This window comes from Ornithorhynchus anatinus, chromosome 10, assembly GCF_004115215.2.
Source record: "Ornithorhynchus anatinus isolate Pmale09 chromosome 10, mOrnAna1.pri.v4, whole genome shotgun sequence".
Taxonomy (NCBI): Eukaryota; Metazoa; Chordata; class Mammalia; order Monotremata; family Ornithorhynchidae; genus Ornithorhynchus; species Ornithorhynchus anatinus.
Window position 1 is genome coordinate 58,133,749 of NC_041737.1, and position 21,358 is coordinate 58,155,106.

General features: G+C 52.4%; 1 protein-coding gene across 2 annotated transcripts in view; it reads left to right on the plus strand.

The window, feature by feature from the left end:
* The first annotated feature begins 7,859 nt into the window (after positions 1-7,859).
* Positions 7,860-21,358, plus strand: part of PDE1B (phosphodiesterase 1B) — a 35,329-nt gene continuing 21,830 nt past the window's right edge. Inside the window, exons 1-2 of one of the 2 annotated variants that reach the window (XM_029074002.2) lie at positions 7,860-8,073; positions 8,242-8,396. In XM_029074002.2, coding sequence (XP_028929835.1) covers positions 8,248-8,396 — 149 coding nt within the window. In that variant the 5' untranslated portion in view covers positions 7,860-8,073; positions 8,242-8,247. The remainder of the gene's footprint in view (positions 8,074-8,241; positions 8,397-21,358) is intronic. The other variant, XM_029074001.2, reaches the window with a different exon arrangement.

The following is a 21,358-nucleotide window of genomic DNA, read 5'->3' on the forward strand; positions in this document are numbered from 1 at the left end:
TGCAACAGAGTTGGTAGATACATTCCCCACACACAACAAGCTCACAGTCTGGAGGAGGAGACAGGTATGAATATAAATAAATAATTTATAATATATACTTAATAGACATGCACATGAATGTGTGGGTTTGAGGGTGGGGTAAATGCCAAGTGCCCAAGGATCACAGACCCAAGTGCAAGTGCAAGGATATGAAAGAGGACAGAGTTCCGGGCCAAAGGGAGGGAGGATGTGGGTGAGATGTTGGCAGTGAGATAGACAAGATCCAGGTACAGTGAGTAAGTTAGCATTAAAAGAGTGAAGTGTGCGGGCTGGGTTGTAGTAGGAAATCGCGAGGTTAGGTAGGAGGGGGCGAGCTGATCGAGTGCTTTAAAGTTAACGGTAAAAAGTTTCCGTTTGATGCGGAGGTGGATGGGCAAACACTGAAAGTTCTTGCAGAGTGGGGAGATGTGGACTGAACTTTTTTTAGAAAAATAATCTGGGTGGCAGGCTGAAGTTTGGACTGGAGTGGGGAGAGACAGGAGGCAAGGGAGGTCTGAGAGGAGGCTGATGCAGTAGTTGAGGTGGCATGTGATAATTGCTTGGGTCAGCATAGCAGTTTGGATGGAGAGGAAAGAGTGGATTTTAGTGATGTTGTCAAGATAGAACCTACAGGACTGGCTAACAGATTGAATATTTGAGTTGAAGGAGAGAGATGAGTTGAGGATAATGCCAAAGTTATGGGCTTGTGAGATAGGGAGGGTGTGATGGTGTTGTCTACAGTCCTGGAAAAGTCACGGGGAGGACAGAGTTTGGGTGGTTAGATGCGGAGTTTTCTTTAGGACATGTTAAATTTGAGGTGTGGGCCAGGCAACCAAGTAGAATTGTCCTGAAGGCAGGAGGAAATGCAAGGCTGCAGAGAAGGAGAGAGATCGGGGCTGGAGAGGGAGTCTTGGAAATCATCTGCATAGAGATGGTAGTTGAAACCATTGAGAGTGAATGAGTTCACTAAGGTAGTGACTGCAGATGGAGAATAGAAAGGGACCCAGAACTGAGCCTTGAGGGTCTCCCACAGTTAGAAGGTGGGAGGCAGAGGAGGAGCCGGCGAAAGAGACTGAAAATGAGCTGCCAGATTTAGAACAAGAAAGGACAGAGTCAGCGAAGCCAAGGTGAGATGATGTTTCCAGGAGAAGGAGGTGGTCCACGGTGTCGAGAAGGATTAGTTTGGAGTAGAGGCTGTTGGATTAGGCAAGAAGGAGTTAATAATAATTCTGGTATTTATTAAGCGCTTACTATGTGCCAGACACTGTACTAAGCACAGGGGTTGTTACAAACAAACTGGGTTGGACACAGTCCCAGTCCCACAGTCTTAATCCCCATTTTAGATGAGGGAACGGAGGCACAGAGAAGAGAAGTGACTTGCCCAAGGTCACAAAGCAGACAAATAGTGGAGCTGGGTTTAGAACCCACGACCTTCTGACTCCCAGACCTGGGAGTGCTGCTTCATTGGTGATCTTAAAGAGAGCAGTTTCTGTGGAGTGAAGAGGGCAGACTGCAAGAGGCAGAGTGGCTTAGTGGCAAGAGCACGGGCTTGGGAGTCAGATGTCGTGGGTTCTAATCCTGGCTCCGCCACTTGGCAACTGTGTGACTTTGGAAAAATCACTTCGCTTCTCTAAACCTCAGTTACCTCATCTGTAAAATGGGGATTAAGACTGTGAGCCCACGTGGGACAACTTGATTACCTTGCATCTACCCCAGTGCTGAGAACATTGCTTGGCACATTGTAAGCACTTAACAAGTAACCATCACCAGTGTTATTAGATTGGAGGGGGTCAAGGAGAGAATTGGAGATGTGGAAGTGGATGCTTCCCCGTTCTCCCAGCTCCCTCTCCTCCTGGCCAACCCCGGCTGGCACGTGCCCGCTCCCCGAAACTTCCAGGCAACAGGAGCAGGCGGGGACGTGTGGGGAGGAGAGTCGGGGGCTGCTTCCCCCACACCCCCCCTTCCTCCTCCTCGTGCAGCGCCTGTCATCCGAGGAAAAATAGAACCCACATCCCACACACCTTGGGGATGGGGAATTGTCTGGTGGAGGAGCGGGAAGCGGGAGCGGGTGCAGCCCGAAAGTTTGGGGTGTCAAAAGTGAATCGAGTTAGTAGTTGGGCGCTGGATCGGGAAAGTCCCCTCGCTCCTGTCAACGGGGAGGAGGCAACGAGCGGCTTCCCCTTTAAATAGCTCTCCCCGTGGGCGGCCCGTCAGCTCTCGCCGTCAGCCGCTGACAGAACATCATTTCAAGTCGATTTACCCAGCTCCTCTTGGGGAGGGAGCGAAGCAGGGGCTTGAGGGGACGGAGATGGGGATCTGAAGGGTCACGGTTGGGGGGCTCCGGGAGGTTCGGAGAGGCTCCCGGAGGGGCGAGCAGGGCCTCCTGATGGCGGGAGGTCTGTCGGGAGAGGGATGGGGGCTGGAGGCTGGACTCTAGGACCAGCTGGGGACTGGACGAACCAGAGGGCCTGAAGCTGCAGCAGGAGGGAGTGAGGTTGGACTGAAGGAATGGCTTCCTGACGGCGGGCAGGGTGATGGGGGCAGGGGTGTGTGTAGAAGGGGAACTAGAAGGAGAGGGGGCAAGAGCACTGAGGGGAGAGGGATAGGGGCTGGGGGTTCTGAAGGGGAGAGAGGGAGTCCCTGGAGGTACTGAAGAGGAAGGGGCAGGGGCACTGAGGGGGGAAGGGGAGGGGCTTGGGTGGTCCTTGAGATGGGGGCTCAACAGGTTATTTATAAAAATAATAATAATAAAGCATTTGTTAAGTGCTTACTATGTGCCAAGCACTGTTCTAAGCGCTTGGGTAGTTACAAGGTAATCAGTTTGTCCCACGAGGGGCTCACAGTCTTAATCCCCATTTTACAGATGAGGTTGCTGAGGCCCAGAGAAATAAAGTGATTTCCCCAAAGTCACACAGCTGACAAGTGGCAGAACTGGGATTAGAACTCTCGACCTCTGAATCCCAAGCCTGTGCTCTTTCCACTAAACCACACTGCTTATTTGTATCAATGTCTGTCTTCCCCAGTCTAGACTGTAAGCCCTTCGTGGGCTGGAAAGGGACTGTTTATTGCTGTATTGTCCTCTCCCAAGCACTTAGTACAGTGCTCTGCACACAGTAAGGGCTCAATAAATGTGATTGAATGAATGAATGGGTTCATCCCTTCCATTCCCCCTGCCTCCTGGTGGGTCAGGGTGAGTTGGGATTGGAGGAGAATGCTCTCCTGGAAACTCTCAGTGAAGTTTTTCATCCTCATGCACCCAACCTGGAAGGAAATCCTTCTGGAAATCTACCCTTCGCCCATCCCACTATAGAGGGCAACTCCCACCCAGCCCTTCCCGATTGCCAAAGCGCTCTCTCTTTGGGCAAGCCATGTGGTCAGATCCAAGTGTGCTGAGAGAGATCCACTAGCACGATCTGCTAATGCTTCGTTCAGGGGGAGGAAGTCATCTCGACCACCCCCCAACCCAGCTCAGGCCCACCCCTAGCCCAACTCCGGCCAGGCAGATGCTTCAGAGGGGACCCTGAACCCTCACTCCATTCCAGTGCCTCATCACACCACCAGAAAAGTTCCTGGGATGGTCTAATCACCATCCCTTCAGCTGCAGTTCTGGGCCTTGTCCCTCTCGCCCTTAGCTCCAAAGACCTAGAGGCCGCTGGCCTTCCTCCCCACATTTGTCTGGGCTGGGTTGGGGTTGGCTCTCTGGAAGCAGAGGATGAGGTTTGGGGTTGGGGTTGTGGCCAGGGCCCCTCTCTGGTGGTGGTGGTGGTGGTGGTGGTGGTGGTGGGGTGGATGGGAGAAATGAAGAACAAAGACAGACACTTAATTGACCCAATTCAATTACTCCTCCAAACCCCAGCACCAGCTTTCATTGTCTTTTACCATCTCTTCCTCTGTTTCTCAGTCTCCGTTGCTCATTCGTTCTCTCTGTCACTGATTCTTGTCTCGTTTTGTTTTTCCATCTCTGCCTCTCTCCATCTCTGTCTCTCTATCTCTATTTTTCCCTCTGTGTCATCCACGGTATCTTTCCTCTATCTCTTCTGACTCTCTGGTTTTGTCTCTCTCGCTTAGCATCTCTCTATCTCTGCCTTTTGTTCCGTTTCAATATCTGTCATTATTATTATGATTACTATTGTATTACTGATACTATAATGATAATAACCTGATAAGTTTGTATTTACCCCAGCACTTAGAACAGTTCTTGGCAGTAGTAAGGGCTTAACACATACCACAGAAAGTGTTAAGCACTTAATTATATGCCAAGAACTGTCCTTGGTAGATACAAGATACTCAGGTTGGACTTCATCCCTGTCCCACATGGGGTTCTCTTTATCTCTGCCTCTGTCTTTTGATCTGCCTCTCACTACTCTTGCTCCATCTCTGTTTCTTGCTCTGTCTCTCCCTAAGTCCCCTCTTGCCTGACTAAGCCCCCTCCTTTTCTCTTCTCCCACTCACTTCTCCGTTGCTGTGACTGGCTCCCTTTGTTTTCCCCCTCCCAGCCCCACAGCACTTATGTACATATCTGTCGTTTATTTATATTAATGTCTGTCTCCCCCTCGCCAGACTGTAAGCTCAATATTGACAGGGAATGTGTTTGCTTACTGTTGTATTGTACTCCCCCCAGCGCTTAGTACAGAGCCCTTCACATAGTAAGCGCTCAATAAATACGATTGAATGAATGATAGCTGTCTCATTTACTTCATCTCTGTCTCCAGCTCTATCTTGTCTCTTCCACTCTCCATCTCTCACAACTTCCCTCCCTCTGTCTCTTGCTGTCTCCCCACCGGTTCCATCACATGTCTGCTTCGTGACCTTGGGCAAGTCACTTCACTCGCTTACCTCATCTGTAAAATGGGGATTGAGACTGTGAGCCCCACATGGAACAGGGACTGTGTCTAACTTGATTTGCTTGTAACCACCCCAGTGCTTAGTACAGTGCCTGGTACATAGTAAGCGCTTAACAAATGCCATTATTATTATTATCTGTGTCTCTTCTTTTGTCTCCCTGTCTCTCCGTTCCTGTTTCTCACTCTGCCTCTCTCCATTTCTGTCTCTCACGTTTCCCCTGCACTCCCTATTTCCCCTCTAGACTGTAAGCTAATTTTGAGGAATGAACACCAACCAGCTGTTATATTATACTCTCCCAAATGCTTAGTACAGTTTTCTGCACACAGTAAGCACTCAATAAATAGTTAATTCAAACAATTGATGATTGATCTTGCTGTCTCCCTATCTCTGTGACTGTCTCTTTGGTTTTTCTGTCTCCCCATCTCTGACTCTTACCCTGTCCCTCTCCATCTCTGTCTCTCACTCTGTCCTTCCATAGCTCTTTCTCCACCTCCCCCTAGCAGTCTCTAGAGTGTAAACTTGCAGGGAACATGTATACCAATTCTGTTATATTGTACTCTCCCAAACATGTAGCGCAGTGCTCTGCTCATAGTAATCACTCAATAAATGCCATTGGTGATGATGATAAGTAATCCTTTGGTCTATGTGAGCCCCATATGAGTCAGGGACTGTGTCCAACCTGATTAGCTTGTATCTTCTCCGGCTCTTAGTACAGTGCTTGACACCTAGTAAGCGCTTAACAAATATCATCATTATTATTTTACAGATGAAAAACCGAGGCAGAGGAGGAAACTACTACTACAGTAGAACAATATAACAGACACATTCCCTGATCAAAATGAACATACAGTCTAGAGGGGGAGAGGGCCCACCCCACCTCTCCCCACCTACGAAATCCTCCCCACGCCTTCTCCAAGGGCTAAGTACAGTCCTCTGCACACAATAAACACTCAATAAATATGACTGACTGACTGACAGACTGCAACTGCCATTTAGCTCCTTCCATGCAGGCCTGGGGACCAGAGCCCCGAGGGACACCCAGAAAGGCATCTGGGGAGAGACAAGGACCACCGCAAAACCTGCACAGTGGCTGGCTGACGCCCACTCCCTCTGGCCCCAGCCCTTCCCTCTTCTCTCTATACTGTAAACTCAATGTGGTCAGCGAATGTGTCTGTTTTATTGCTATACTGTACTCTCCCAAGTGTTTAGTAAAGTGCTCTGCACACAGTAAGCGTTCAATAAATATAGATGACTGACTGATTGACTCTGCCACCATCACACACACACTTATGCTCAAAAGCACACTCATACACAGTCTGTATACACACACATATACTATATACACACACTCATACACTAGATTTACACACTCATACGCTCACTCCAAATACACACTTATATGCTGACACACAAAGTCACACACATACACTCACACACATACTCAGCCATACACTCATTCATTTATTCATTCAATAGTATTTATTGAGAGCTTACTATGTGCAGGACACTGTACTAAGCTCTTGGATTGTACAATTTGGCAGCAGATGGGGACAATCCCTGCCCAATGATGGGCTCACACTCATTCATAAACACACTCATGCAAACATACTCAAACATTCAGACACACTCATACATATACTCATACACACAAACTCATTCATACTCACACTCACTCTTATGCACACTCACACATTAATTCACACTCAATCAATCATATTTTTTGAGCCCATAATGTTATGAGCAGAACACTGTTCTAAGCACTTGGGAGAGTACAAGAGAATAAGCAGACACGTTTCTTTCACTTAGTGAGTTTACACATACATCCATTCACACTCATTCATACGCACACACTCAGATACCCAGTCACACACATTCATGCACACTCATTCCTACTCCCCCACTCACACATCCATTTGCACTTATACATCCAGTCCCACTCATGCACACACACTCACAAACACACTCATTTGCCTATTCATGCTCGCAGTTATTCTCACTTTTTCAAACACACAAACACACTCACAAACACTCTTATTTGCCCATTCACACACACACACATGCACACACATTCACACTCATACACATACTTATTTGCCCATTCATGACCCCAGGCATGCTCACTCATACACACATACACACTCACAGACACACGCATTTACCCATTCATGTCCCCAGTCACGCTTGCTCATACATACACAGACACACGCAAACACACACACTCACAGACACATGCATTTACCCATTCATGCCCTCAGTCACGCTTGCTCAATCACACACAAACACACAGACACAGAAGCCCGCATTTGCCCATTCATGACCCCAGGCACGCTCACTAATCCACACAAACACACACATACAGCTATCCTCCCCTCCCCGACCCCATCCCCTCCAACACACACACATACACGCGCACACACACCCCTCAGGACCCCTACCAGCACCACGGCAGGGCCCGTCCCTCCTCTCCCCTACCCTCCTCTCCCCTACCCTCCTCTCCCCTTCCCTCTCCTCTTCCCTCTCCCCTTCCCTCTCCTCTTCCTTCTCCCCTTCCCTCTCCTCTTCCCCCCCCACCCCTCCCCTTCTCTTTCCCCTTCCCTCTCCTCTTCCTTCCCCCCACCCTCTCCCCTTCCCTCTCCCCTTCCCTCTTCCCTTCCCTCTCCTCTTCCCTCTCCCCTTCCCTCTCCCTTCCCCCCACCCTCTCCCCTGCTCTCTCCCCTTCCCTCTCCTCCACTCCCCCCCCCCGCCCCCGCACCCACCAACCGCATCTCCCGCCCTCCCACCCGGAGGGCATAGGGCGGACCCACAGACCGCAGCAGCGTGCGGTAGAGGGTGCGGGGGTGCGTGTGTGTGTGTGTGTGCTGCTCTCCCTCCAGCTCCTGGTGGGCCCCCTTCCCGGAGGGGGGAGGAGGAGGAGGAAAAGGGGAGGGGGCTGAGGGAGGGAGGGGATCGAGGCCGGGCAGTGGGGGGAAGAGGCGGCGGCGGCGTTGAAGCAGAGAGACAGCCGCCGGGGAGAGAGACAGAGACGACAGAGACAGAGAGAGACAGAGGGCGCAGGGAGCCGGAGAGCGGGAGAGAGTGCGGGAGACGCCACAGCCGCCGCCTGGAGCTGGGAGCTCGGGGGGGAGGCTCCCCCAGCTCGGAGACAGCACCCCACACCCACCCACCCATCCCCGGGGACCCCGCCGCCCCTCACCCCGCCCGGGGCTGCAGGTGGGAGCATGTAGAGGGGAAGCGCGGGGTGTGTGTGTGTTTGTGTGTGCGCATGGGGGGAAGGGGGGTCACCTGTTGGGGTTCACCTGCAGGGGTCGGCTGAGCCCGGGGTCTCTACCCTCTGCATCCCCCCCGCCCCCTTTCCCGGCTCCTTTCCTCCTCCCGCAGGCGCCGATGGAGCTGACGGCCCAGCCCCCCGCGGAGCCCGAGATGCTGGAGCCCGAGATGCTGGAGCCCGAGATGCTGGAGCCCGGGGGCTGCCCGTCTCCCCTGGAGCTGAAATCCGCCCCCAGCAAGAAGATGTGGATTAAACTGAGGACTCTGTGAGTACCCCGAGGGGTCGCCGGGGGGCGCTCTGGGTTGGGGGGCCACTAGGGGTATTTGGGGGGCACTGAGTATCGGGTGGAGGGGATCCTGTGAGTTCCGGAAGGCACGGTGAGTATCGGGGGGGACTGTGAGTACTGGGAATCACTTGAGTGATGGGGGGAGCTGTGAATGCTGGGGCCACTGAGAGTATCGGGGTACTGTGGATATTGGGGTACCGTGAGGGGTGGGGTACGGTGAGGGCTGAGAGACACTGTGGGTATCAGGGAGCACTGTGAGTATCGGGGGTCTCTGTGAGTGCTGGGATACTGTGAGTGTTGGGAGTCACTGTGGGTGTTGGGGTGCACTGTGAGTATCGGGGGACACTGTGACTACTGGGGTGCTGAGAATGCTGGGAGTCACTGCGAGTATCGGGGGGGTACTGTGAGTACTGGGGTATAGGGAGTGCTGGGAGTCACTGTGAATATCGGGGGGAACTGTGACAATCGGGGTACTGTGAGTGCTGGGAGTCACTGTGGGTATTGGGGGCACTGTGGGTATCATGGGGCACTGTGAGTATTGGGGCACTGTTTGTGCTAGGAGTCATTGTGGGTATCGGGGGGCACTGTGGTTATCTGGGGGCACTGTGAATATGGGGGTACTGTGAGTGGTGGGAGTCACTGTGGGTATTGGGGGGCACTGTGAGTTTGGGGGGCATTGTGAGTATTGGGGTACTGTGAGTGCTGGGAGCCACTGAGTATTGGGAACACTGAGTACTGGGGGCACTGTGAGTATTGGTGTGCTCTGTGAATGCTGGGTCATTATGAGTATCAGGGTGCACTGTGAGTGCTGCGGGATACTGTGAGCCTTGGGTACCATGGGTCACTATGAGTGCTGGGGGCACAGTGAGTTTTGGGAGGGCACTGTGAACTGGAGGGGCACTGTGAGTGCTGGGGTGCACTGTAAATATCTGGGGGCCACTATGTATTGGAGGGACACTGTGAGTGCTGGCTGCACTGTGAATACTGGGGGGCATTGTGTACTGGAGTGGCGCTCAGAGTTCTGAGGACAACTGTGTACTGTGGGCACTAGGTTCTAGGGGGTCACTGTGAGCATCATGGGGGCATTAAGTTCAAGGATGGCAGTATCGGGCACTATGTGCTAGAGGGGTAGTGGGTACAGGGAGGACTGAGTACTAGGCAGGAGTATATACTAGGGTGGCAGTGGGCATTGGGGGTCAATGTTTAATGGGGTTCACTGGGCAACAGGGGGCAGTGGGTATGAGGGTGGTTCTGTGTGCCAGGGAGCTCTGTGAACCAAGGGGCAGTAAGTTCTGGGGGGGGCGACTGTGTACCAATGGCCATTGCATCAGGGAGACGCTGTGAATATCGGGGGGCACTAAGAACGAAGGGGGAGGAGTAATGGGGGACCAGGGATTGAGGGGCTGCAAGAGGGCCAGGGGAGGGGGCAGAGAGAGGGTCCAGGAAGAGAGCCTGGGGGAGAGAGCTCAGGTTCATCTTTTCAGGGCATGAAAAGTCCCCAGTGGAACAGGGGACTTCGAGGTTTTGGGGGGGATCTCAGGTACGGGGTACTCTGGGTAGAGGGTGTTGGGGTGTGTGTGGGGAGACTGGACAGAGCATTCAGTCCTGCCTCTCAGACTCTGGTGCAATGGGAAGTTGGGGAGGGATACCCAGACTGAGCCAGTGATGAGATTGGCCAGCTTGCCCTCTGCCACCCAGCCCGTCTTGGAGTCCCAGGGGGCATAAGGGTTTGTTCCTCTCAGGACCCCCAGGGCTCCTGCCCAGAGGTGGACAGGAGTGAAGGCAACTTCCCACTCTCTGCTGGCCAAGCATGGAGTAGTGGCTAGCGCGTGGGCCTGGGAGTCAGAAGGTCATGGTTCTAAGTCCACCTCTGCCACTTAACTAATGTTTGGCCTTGGGCAAGTCACTTCACTTCTCTGGGCCTCAGTTACCTCATCTGTAAAAAGGGGATTAAGACTGTGAGCTCCATGCAGGACAGGGACTGTGTCCAACCGGATCTGCCCGTGCCCTCCCCAGGGCTTAGTACAGTGCCTGGCATGTAGTTAAGCGCTTAACAAATACCAAAAGTATTACTACCTTTGCCTTTTGCTCAGTGGTGTGGGAACTATGGGGTTACAGCCACCACCTAAGAGCCAGAGGGATCCTGATTTGCACCACTTGGGCTAGGAGGTGACTGTGGCTGGTGAGGGGTGAGGGGGACGTGGGTTAGGGGTGCTAGGAGGGGGCAGTCCCTATGTCTCAGAGAGGGAAACTGAGATAATGATTTGAAAGCAGGTCCAGTCAGTCATACTTATTGAGCACTTACTGTGTACACAGCACTGTACTACGCTTGGGAGAGTACAATATAACAATATAACAGACAGGTACCCGGCATACAGTGAGTTTACTGTCTAGAGGAGGAGACCGACATTAATATAATATGTACATAAATGTTGTGGGGCTGGGAGTGAGGGTGAATAAAGGGAAATATATGGAATGCTCTGGGCGCCCAGCCCACCCTCCGAGGTCTCCCAGGGCCACTACAGCTTGACAACAAAATGGACTGGAAACCCTGGGGCCCCCACAGGCCCCTTTGGCCCTCCGGAGCAAGGTCGGGGAGGAAAAAGGGAAATGGGATGCATTTGAATTTTTTGGGATCATGCCCGACCATCCTTAATGGAAAATTCAAATCAGCCAAGGATAAGGCGAAAGCTAGGGGGATCATGGGCCAGAGAATTCTGGGATGTACAGGCTCTCTGGAGGCCCTGCCAGCCATCCCCCTGCCTCCATTTCAGCTAGCCCCTTCCCCAACCCAGGCGCGGGATAGCAAGAGGGTAGTCTCTCCTGGCTGACAGATGACGGAGAGATCCTATCTCTTCCCTTTTCCCCCTGAACCTATGGTACTCAATACCTGGAGCTGGGACCTTCCACCTGAAGTCTAACCACCATCCCTCCTGCTACAGCTTCAGTCCCTTCTCCCTCTTGTTCTACCCTAAGTTGAGGAGGATCTGCTTGTGGCCATACTCTTTAGAATAACATAGAAGGTCCAGGGAGGGGAGAAAAGGAGGCAGTAGCCAGGAGATGACTAGACGCTAGGGCTAGAGCCTGGGCAATCGTGTTGCAAAGTAATTGGCCAATGAGATTTTACATTTCTGAGACTACAGCTTGGGCATTTCTCCAATGTGTATGTGTGTGTGTTGGCATGGGGGTGGCGGGGGAAGAGAAGAAGAGAAGAGAAACACAGAGAGACAGACACAGAGAAAAGAAAGAAAGAGAGAGAAAATGCACCCCCCTTGAGCTTCTTTTTCAGTTTTTGGATGTACGGTGGAAGGAGGAAACAAATCTCTGGGTCAGAGTGGACTCCAAGTCTAGCTTTGCTCAGTTCCATTGCCCTGTGGTTCAGGGAGCAGCTCGGTTGAGTAGAGCAAAGAGGAAACAGGAGTGGGAGGTCCTTCTTTCTACTGTAACCCAACCCTAGACCCATGGTCTAGGGAGAAGCAACATGGCCTGGGAGTCTGAGGACATGGGTTCTAATTCAGGCTCCTCCACTTGTCTGCTGTGTGACTTGGGCAGATCATTTTAAATTCTCTGTGCCTCAGTTTCCTCATCTGTAAAATGAGGATAAGAAACTGTGAGACTCAGGGACTGGATCTGACCTGATTATCTTGTTCTTTCCACCGGTGCTCAGTACAGTGCTTGGCACACTGGAAGCATTTCACCAATACCTCGCTGGTCTCAAGTCCCACAACTCAGGTGCTGGTTTCTAGTCCATAGCGCTGGCACTAGTTTTTAGTGCACAGTACCATTAAAAAAAATCACAGGTGCTGGTTTCAAATCCCCCAACTCAATCGCTTCTTTCAAACCTGTGGCTTAGGTTCGGCCCTTGAGTCCAGAAGGTACATCTCCTCCAGGAGGCCTTCTCTGACTAAGCCCCCGTTTTCCTCTTCCACCCCTTTTGCATCACTGACTTGTTCCCTTTGTTCTTTCCCGCTCCCAGCCCCACAACACTTTTGTTCAGATCTCTAATTTTTTTATATTAATGCCTGTCTCCAACCCCTCTAGATTGTAAGCTCATTGAGGGAAGGGGTTGTATCTACTTATTGTTGTATTGTACTCTCCCAAGTGCTTAGTACAGTGCTCTGCACACAGTAAGGGCTCAATAAATACGATTGAATGAATGAGTCCACAGCTCAGGTCCTGTTCACCTCAAGGCAGCCATCTGGCCTGAGGGGTCACTCTTGGCCCCTCCCCTGTGGACCCTCTCCCACCCCAGAATTCTCCAGAGAGACCAAGGCAGTTTTCTCAGCAGGGTCTTCCCCAGCCAACCATGCCCCTGCCCCCTGCAAGACCTCCCCTCTGCCCATCAGGACCTTCCCAGTGGTGGCATAGATTTCTCTGGACTGTTCCTGGTGCCTTTCCCCTACCTTACTCCCAAGGACAAAGCCCAGGGAATAGGTAGAGAAGCAAAATCCCACCTCAGTGTCATTATGGCTGAGGTAGAGCAGGGGTGGACACGAGAACAATGGGCCAATGTCCTGCTCCTCCTGTTTGTTGAGTACTTACTCTGTGCCAGGCACTGTACTAAGCACTGGGGTGATTACAAACAAATCCAGTTGGGCACAGACCCTGTCCCACATGGGGCTTACAGTCTCAATCCCCATCTTCCCGATGAGGTCACTGAGGCATGGTGAAGTGAAGTGACTTGCCCAAGGTCACACAGCAGAAAAAGGGTGGAGCTGGGATTAGAACCCATGACTTTCTGACTCCCAGGCCCGTGCTCTATCCACTATGCCATGATGCTTCTTAGGAAAGACCTCTTTGGGCATTCACTGAGGATTGGAAAGAAGGCAGGGGCTTGGGGTTCTGGGGGGCTAGGACCCTCAGGACAACGGGTCCAGGGAGGGTACCCCAAGGCCTAACCCTGGGCCTGCTGATAAGGGTAGGAGCCACAGACTCGGTGGAGGCCTAGTGGAAAGAGCCTGAGCCTGGGTCAGAAGACCTGGGTCCTATTTCTGATGGTGGACACTTGCCTGCTCTGTGACCTTGAGCAAGTCACTTAACTTCTCTGGGCCTTAGTTTCCCCACCTGCAAAATGGTGATCCCATACCTGCTCTCCCTCTCTCTGAGCTCCGTGTAAGATAGAGAATGTGTCCAATCTGATTATTGTATATCTACCACAATGCTTGGCAAGTATTAACTACTTAACAAGTATGACATTTATTATTAGGTGGGTAGATCGGGGGGCAATGAGGGTAGGATGGGCCTGGAATTGTTGAAAATCATTGGAAAGGGAAGGGAATAGAGCTGGTGGTGTGTGTGTGGAAGGGAGATTAAGTTCTTTCTTTGATCTGGAGAGGGCTGGGCAACTGGGGAGCTATGAATCTGCTTGTGTGTTTCTGGATATGTTTGTGTCTGGTAGTAACTGAGACTGTGTGCATGTGTATGTGAAAGCATAAAGGTGAGACCCTGAGTGTACGTTTCTGTGTGCATATTTAGGGAAGATATGATCCATGTGCATCTGTATGGGTAAATGGGTGCATATGTGCAAAACCATCATGTGAGGGTGCCTATGCAGTTGTGTACATGTATTTGCAAGTGTGAAATAGTGTGTATGGTCTTCAAGTTTATGTGTTTCCCAGAGGGAGTATATGTGACTTCCCTTGTGTGACTGTCTATTTGTGAGTCTGTGTATATGTGTGTTTATCTGCAGGGCCTGTCTCTGTGAATATGTGTGTACCTGTTTATCCTTCTGCTTGTGTGACGGCAGGAGGGTGTTCTTGAAAGCATGTGTGTGTATGTCTCTGGGCAGGTGTGTGACCACATGATTGCCTTTATGTTTGTGATTATGTGAGTCCTCTTGTATGGGAATCTGGGTGTGATTGATGTGGGTTTTTGTGTGTGATTGTGTGATGGTGTGCACATTTATATCTGTGTATATGTGTGATTGCGTGTTTGTCTTCTGTATGTGACTGTGTGCATCCCTATAGTTGTGCACGAGTCCTTGTGAGACATTGGCTGTCGGTGTGAGTCTATGTGCTTGCATGTGCATACATATGTATACGTTTAAGTGTGCCTGTGTTAGTGTGAATCTCTGTGTGTGATGGTACCTATTTGAGTGTGCCCGTGTGTGAGTGGGTGTGCCGACTGGCAACTCTCGAGACAAGGACAGAGCAGATGTTTTCAAGACAGTGTCTTCCACCTGCTAATTAATACACACAAAGGCTCTGAGGGTGGGATTAGGGGTGGGGCACTAGGGGCTGAGGATGGGGTTTTAGGGGTTGGGGTAGGGGCTGAGAGCTGCAAATTGGAAGCTCCTCCCCTTGGGGGGGGGTGTCCCTTGGTCTCTTCCTTTCCCTCCTCTCCTCTCCTTTCCCCTCTGCTGCTTTGTTCGAGTGACCATGCAGGATAAACTTACTGCTTCCTGGCCCCCTTCCCTGGACAAGGGGAGCGTCGGTTGTTCACTCATTCGATCATATTTATTGAGCGCTTACTGTGGGCAGAGCACTTTATTAAGCAGCTTGGCTTAGTGGTAAGAGCACAGACTTGGAAGTCAGAGGTCGTGAGTTCTAATTCCGGCTCTGCCACTTATCTGCTGTGTGTGACCTTGGGCCAATCACTTCACTTCTCTGGGCCTCAGTTCCCTCATCTGTAAAATGGGGATTGAGACTGTGAGCCCTATGTAGCACAACCTGATGACCTTGTATCTACCCCAGTGCTTAGAGCAGTGCTGAGCACATAGTAAGCGTTTAACAAGCACCATAATAATAATAATAATTAAGTGTTTGGGAGAGGGTCTATTTGGGAGGGGTGCAATGCGGGGGGGTAATAGTGCTCCTGACGTCAGACACGGCACTCCCTGGAGGACAGGGAAGGGCAGCCAGAGGGAGGCAGGTCTGGGCCATTGAGAAAGGCAAGTTGGGTGGAGAGTACCTCAATTGTCCCAAAGGGACAATACAGTGCCCCACACCTCCACTTATTGATGTCTGTCTCCCCCACTCTAGACTGTAAACTCGTAGTGGGCAGGGAATTTGATCGTTTATTGTTGTATTGTACTCTTCCAAGCGCTTAGTAGAGTGCTCTGCACACAGTAAGCACTTAATAAATACAACTGAATGAATGAAAGGCTCCCGCAGCAGGCAGACTTGGAATTCACCTGGGGCTCCCTCCTGTCCCCTCTTTCCTCCTCTCCCCTCTCCCCTCCTCTCACCCTCACACTTTTCTCCCCTCCTTCCTCCCTCCTTCTGCTCAGCATGTGGAGCTGGGCAGGGCAGGAGGAGGACATATCTGGAGGGAGCCGAACCTCCCGCAAACTGCGACCCTAGGAGTAGAATGGACGCAGCATGGCCTAGTGGAAAGAGCATCAGAAGACGTGGTTTCTGATCCCGGTTCTGCCACTTGCCTGCTTTGTGACTGGGGGGAAGATGCTTGGTATGTCTGCACCTTACTTTCCTCATCTATAAAATGGGAACTAAAAAACTATGTTCCTTCCCCCTCACAGTGGAAATCCCATTTTTTAAATGGCATTTGTTAAAAGCTTACTATGTAGCAGGCACTGTACTAAGTTCTGGGGTAGATACAAGCTAATTGGGTTGGACACAGTCCATGCCCCAAGTGGGGCTCAAAGTCTTAACCCCTTTTTTACAGATGAGATAACTGAGGCACAGAGAAATTAAGTGACTTAACCGAGGTCATATAGCAGACAGGTGGCAGAGCTGGGATTGGAACCCAGCTCCTTCTAACTCCCAGGTCCAAGATCTATCCACTAAAGCATGCTGCCTCTGGGTCCGTGTCTGACCTGACTGTACTGTATTTACTCCAAAGCTTAGCCAGGTGCTTGGCACATAGTGCCAGGCTGGCCAGCCAAGCGAATCTATGCCACCTCTTCAGAGAAGGGGAGCGAGAGAGAAAGGGAGAGGCAGGGTGATGAAGAAAATGACCTCTTCAAGTCCCTCCCACAGGACCCTGAGAGCTCGGTTTCCAGCCCCTCTTCTCGGTGCTGTGTGATCGTGAGCGTGTTGCTTGACCTCTCTGTGCCTCTTTATCTCGCCCCATCCCACCCCGCATAAACCATTGTGAACTTCCCCTGCCGTGGGGCGGACCCCAGAGGCCCTCACCCTCCTCTCTCCGACAAACGGCAATGTCCCTCCTCGCACGGTCCAGGGCCCCGGCCGCCTTCGTCCCCGGAGGGATGCTAGGCGTTGTCATGGTTTCCCGGAGTTAATATGTAGCTATTGTCTCTCTCTCTCTCTCTCTCTGGAGCCTCTCCCTTTATCCTTTCCCCTCTCCTATTTCCCTTCCCCCCCCTCCAACTCCCTCCCCCTTTCCCTACCTTTCTGTTCTGCTCCACTTCTCCCCCCTTCTCTTCCCTGCCTCCCACATTTCTCCTCCCACAATTTCTCCTCCTCCCATTGCCTCCCTCCTGTTTTACCTCTTCTCTTCCTCTTTGACTCTTCCTCCCTGTCTTTGTCTCTGTCTCGCTAGCTCTCTTTTTCTCTCTCTGCTCCCTCTCCCTAGTTCTCCCTCTCTCCCTGTCTCTGCTCCTGTCTCTCCCTCTCGATCTCCCCATCTCTGCTCTCTTTTTCTCTCTCTGCTCCTGTCTCTCCCTCGCTCTCCCTCTCTCCCTGTCTCTGCTCCTGTCTCTCCCTCTCGATCTCCCCATCTCTGCTCTCTTTTTCTCTCTCTGCTCCCTCTCCCTCGCTCTCCCTCTCTCTCCTCCTTTCTCTCTCTCTCTCCCCCCTCCCCCTCCTCGCTATCTCCGCCACAAAAAAGAGCTTATGCCGAACAACCTCCCCTCTGCTTAACCCTGTAGCTGGAGCTGGGTAGCCTTGGGTTCCATAATTTTGGGGGACGTGGAACATGATGCCAGAAGGGAAGAGGAAAAGAAGGAAGGAGAATGGTCTCCCTCCTAGAATTCCCATGGGAAACCTCTCCTGCCCCCTCCAGGCCTCCCACCCACCCATCTCTCCTGCCCTACGACCCCAATTTCTTCCAGCTCTGAGCCCACCTCCCACCGTGAGGCACCACCTTTCCTATGGATCTGGGCTCTCCGTGCCTCGCTGTGGGCCTCAGTTTCCTTTTGAGCTCTGGGTTTCGATGGGGCGATGGCCCAACGCCGGGGTCTCGGGCCACCTCCTGGAGCCATGCCAAGAGACGCCCCTCCCTCTCGCCCTGCGCTGCCCGGCGACACCGGTTGCCCCCTGGCATCGACCAGTCTTGGCGACCCTTGCCGGCCTCTGAGGCTGGGCAGCTGGGACGGACAACATCTGGGAAAGGTGGAGAGGGAGAGTACTTATCACAACACCGCCCCTTCGCCATCAAAGCCAATCAGCTCTGGCACTGGTAGACCCTGACCCTTCCCACCCCCCCCTTCAGTCTTGCTGCCCCCTGAAATCGGCGGAGACCCGGGGTGGAGGGAGGAAGGAAAGGGTGAGGGCCTGGGGGTGCCTTGGGAGGAGCCCGTGATAACAATAATAGTAATATAATAATAATAGTGGTATTTGTTAAGCGCCTACTATGTGCCAACACTCTTCTAAGTAAATACAAGGTTATCAGGTTGTTCCATGTGGGGCTCACAGCCTTAATCCCCGTTTTACAGATAAGGGAACTGAGGCGCAGAGAAGTTAAGTGACTTCCCCAAAGTCACACAGCTGACAAGTGGTGGAGTCTGGATTAGAAACCACGACCTCTGAGTCCCAAGCCCGTCCTCTTTCCACTAAACCACGCCGTTTTTCTAAGTGCTTTGTTAAGCGCTTACTACGTGCCAGGCACTGTATTAAGCGCTGGGGTAGATACAAGATAACCAGGTGGGACACAGTCCGTGTCCCCCAGCTCCAGTGTGACCGTGGCCTCGGGCGCTAAGGCCTGGGGGCCGGGGAGTTGCGGGGCGGGGGACGCGGTGTTTCCGGGGGGCCCGTAGCCTGGCATGTTGGCTCCCCTAGGGCTGCCACCAGTTGGTGAAATATTTTTAACTCTCCCCGCCTCCTCCCGCCCCCGCCGCTCTGCCCCGCCAGCTGCCGGCGGCTCGAATGGGCCGGGGCCGGAGCCAAAGGCTGGGAGGGGGTGTGGGAGGGGCCAGGGTCGCAGCCTGGGAGGGCGGTGGGAGGGGCCGGGGTAAAGGGAGTCAAATTCTGATGATCATAAGAATAATAATGGTATTTGTTAAACACTTACTATGTGCCAAGCACTGCATCAAGCGCTCGAGTGGTTACAAGCAAATCGGGTTGGGGACAGTCCCTGTCCCATGTGGGACTCACAGTCTCAACCGCTCAGATGAGGTAATTGAAGCACGGAGAAGTGATTTACCCAAGGTCACACAGCAGACAAGTGGCAGAGTCGGAATAGGTTCCCTCTCTCCCTACCCATTTCCTTTTGCCCTCCCCACCTTTTATTTCCTCTTCTCTTTTTTACCTTTTCCTCCCCTACCCCCCTTTTTAAAATGGTATTTGTTAAGCACTTACTATGTGTCAAATACTGTTCTAAGAGCTGGAGGAGATACAAATTAATTAGATTGGACACAGCCCCTGTATCGCATGGTGCTCACTAACTAAATATCCCTCCTGCCCCAACCCCAGCCATGGCTTTGAACAGGGAACGGGTCAGGTTGTAGCTAACCCCACGAGGTCCCTGATCCTGCTACCCTGCTAGCCTGCCAAGGGAAGCAGCCTGGCCTAGTGGATAGAGTATGAGCCTGGGAGTCAGAAGGTCATGCATTCTAATCCCATTCTGCCACTAGTCTGTTGTGTGGCCCTGGGCAAGTCACTTCACTTATTTGGGCCTCAGAGGCTTTAGAAGAAGACAGGAAGGTTCAGAGTAATAATTAATAATTATGATATTTGTTAAGTGCTTACTATGTGCCACACACTGTACTAAGTACTGGGGTGGATACAAGTCACACAGCAGTCAAGTGGCAGAGCCGGGCTTGGTACCCATACCTTCTGACTCCCAGGCCCATGCGCTATCCACTATGTCAAGACTGTACTAAACGCCTGAGAAAGTACAATATGGCCATAAAGAGTGACAATTCCTGCCCACAGTGAGCATACAGTCCAGGGGGTGGGGTGGGAGGGAAGATAGACAACAATACAAATAAACACATATCAATATAAATAAATAAAATGACAGATATATACATAAGTGCTGTGGGATGGGGAGAGGGAGAAGAGGAAAGGGAGCAAGTCAGGGCTACAGGAAACAGCCAGCCTGCCCCAGCCTGCCCCTACCCTGCTTTCCTCCCTGTCCCCACTTACCCCCCTCTCCTGTCCACCCCAGCATGCCCCCCTTCTTCCCTCCCTATCCCCCACCTGCCTTACTCCCTCCCCTGTCTACCCCAACCTGCCCCATCTGCCTCCCTCCCTCTCCCCGCACCTACTCTCCTTCCTCCACTGTCTGTTCTAGCCTATCCCCAACTGCTCTTAATAATAATAATATTAATAATTACTATTATGGTATATGCTGAGGTCTTACTATGTACCAAGCACTTTTCTAAATGCTGGGGTAGAAACAGGGTAATCAGGTTGTCCCACATGGGGCTCACAGTCTTAATCCTCACTTTACAGATGAGGTTACTGAGGCACAGAGAAGTTAAGTATTGTTGGTATATTAAATACCAACATTATTATTAAGTGACTTGCCCAAGGTCACACAGCTGAGAAGTGGAGGAGCTGGGATTAGAACTCATGTCCTCTGATTCCCAAGCCTGTGCTCTTTCCACTAAACCACGCTGCTTTTAAGTGCTTACTATGTGCCAGGCCCTGGGGTAGATACAAGCCAATCAGGTTGGACAGAGTCCATGTCCCACATGGGACTCACAACATAGTATGCCCTTAACAAATATTATTATTTTTATTATTTCCGCTGCACAGAGAACTGGAGGGAGGAGAGTTAGGGATGGGGAAGTTTTTTCGGGGGGGGGGGGAATCACCATGGGAGAGGGGCGGAGTAGGGGGCATTAAGGGGGGGACGTCACTTTTAAGGAGAGGTTAGGATTTGGGGGCACTTTGGAGAGGAAAGGAAGGGGCAGGGTGGAGGGCAAAGGAGGTAGGGGCGGGGTCGCCCCGGGGAGAAGGGCAGGCTCCGGAAGCGACTGAGCAGCTATTTTTGTCGCGCAGAGGGACGGTTCTTCGAACTGACTCTTTCCTTCGGGCTTGTAAAAACAAGAAACTTTCCCCCGGGTCCTCAATTCTTCAGCGGCGGCGGGTGGCGTCTCCCACCGCCCGCGCCCCTCATCCGCCCGGCCCCAGAGCCTCAGCCCCGGCTCTCCCGGTCCTGGCCTGCGTGGGCAGAGGGCAGGGGCCAGAGGACAGGGGTCCGGTCTCGTCCTGCGGGGCGGGGGACCGGCTGGCCAGCGAATCGGGACCCCATGGCCGGGCTGGTGAAAATTCAACAGCGCCACCTGCAGAACCCTGTCCTCAGGTAGGGCCTTCGTCCAGAGGGGTTGGGGAGATCGGACCCCTCGCCCCTAAGGGATTAGGGAGACCAGACCCCCCCTCCCCTGGGGTTGGGGAGACTGGACCCCCTCGGGGGACTGGGGAGACTTGAGTTGCAGAGGGAGGGTGGACTTCAAGACACATAACCCTCTGCCTCTGTACACCTGGGAATTAAATCCTTCCCACTGCTCCCCACTTTCCATCCAATCTCCTTCCCCACTTCTCCCACTCCTCTTCCCCACATTTCTCCTTCCCTTAGCCTTGCCCCATCCCTCCCAGCTCCCCATCCTCTCTCCCCTAGGTTTTTGGTGGCCCTGCTGGACCTTGGGGAAGGCCCCAGGATTCTCTGGGGGACCCAAGAGTCCCCCATCTTTCTACTCTGGGCCCCACTGGCCCCAGTTGCTCCCTAAAGGGGAGTGGAATCTCTCCTAGAATTCTCTGGACTCCCTTGGTCTTCCTGCTTCTCCCCTCTTTCCCCAGTGTGGGGTCAGGGTATCTGAGTAAGGAACCCCCATTCTGAAGCCCAGATGGGCCATG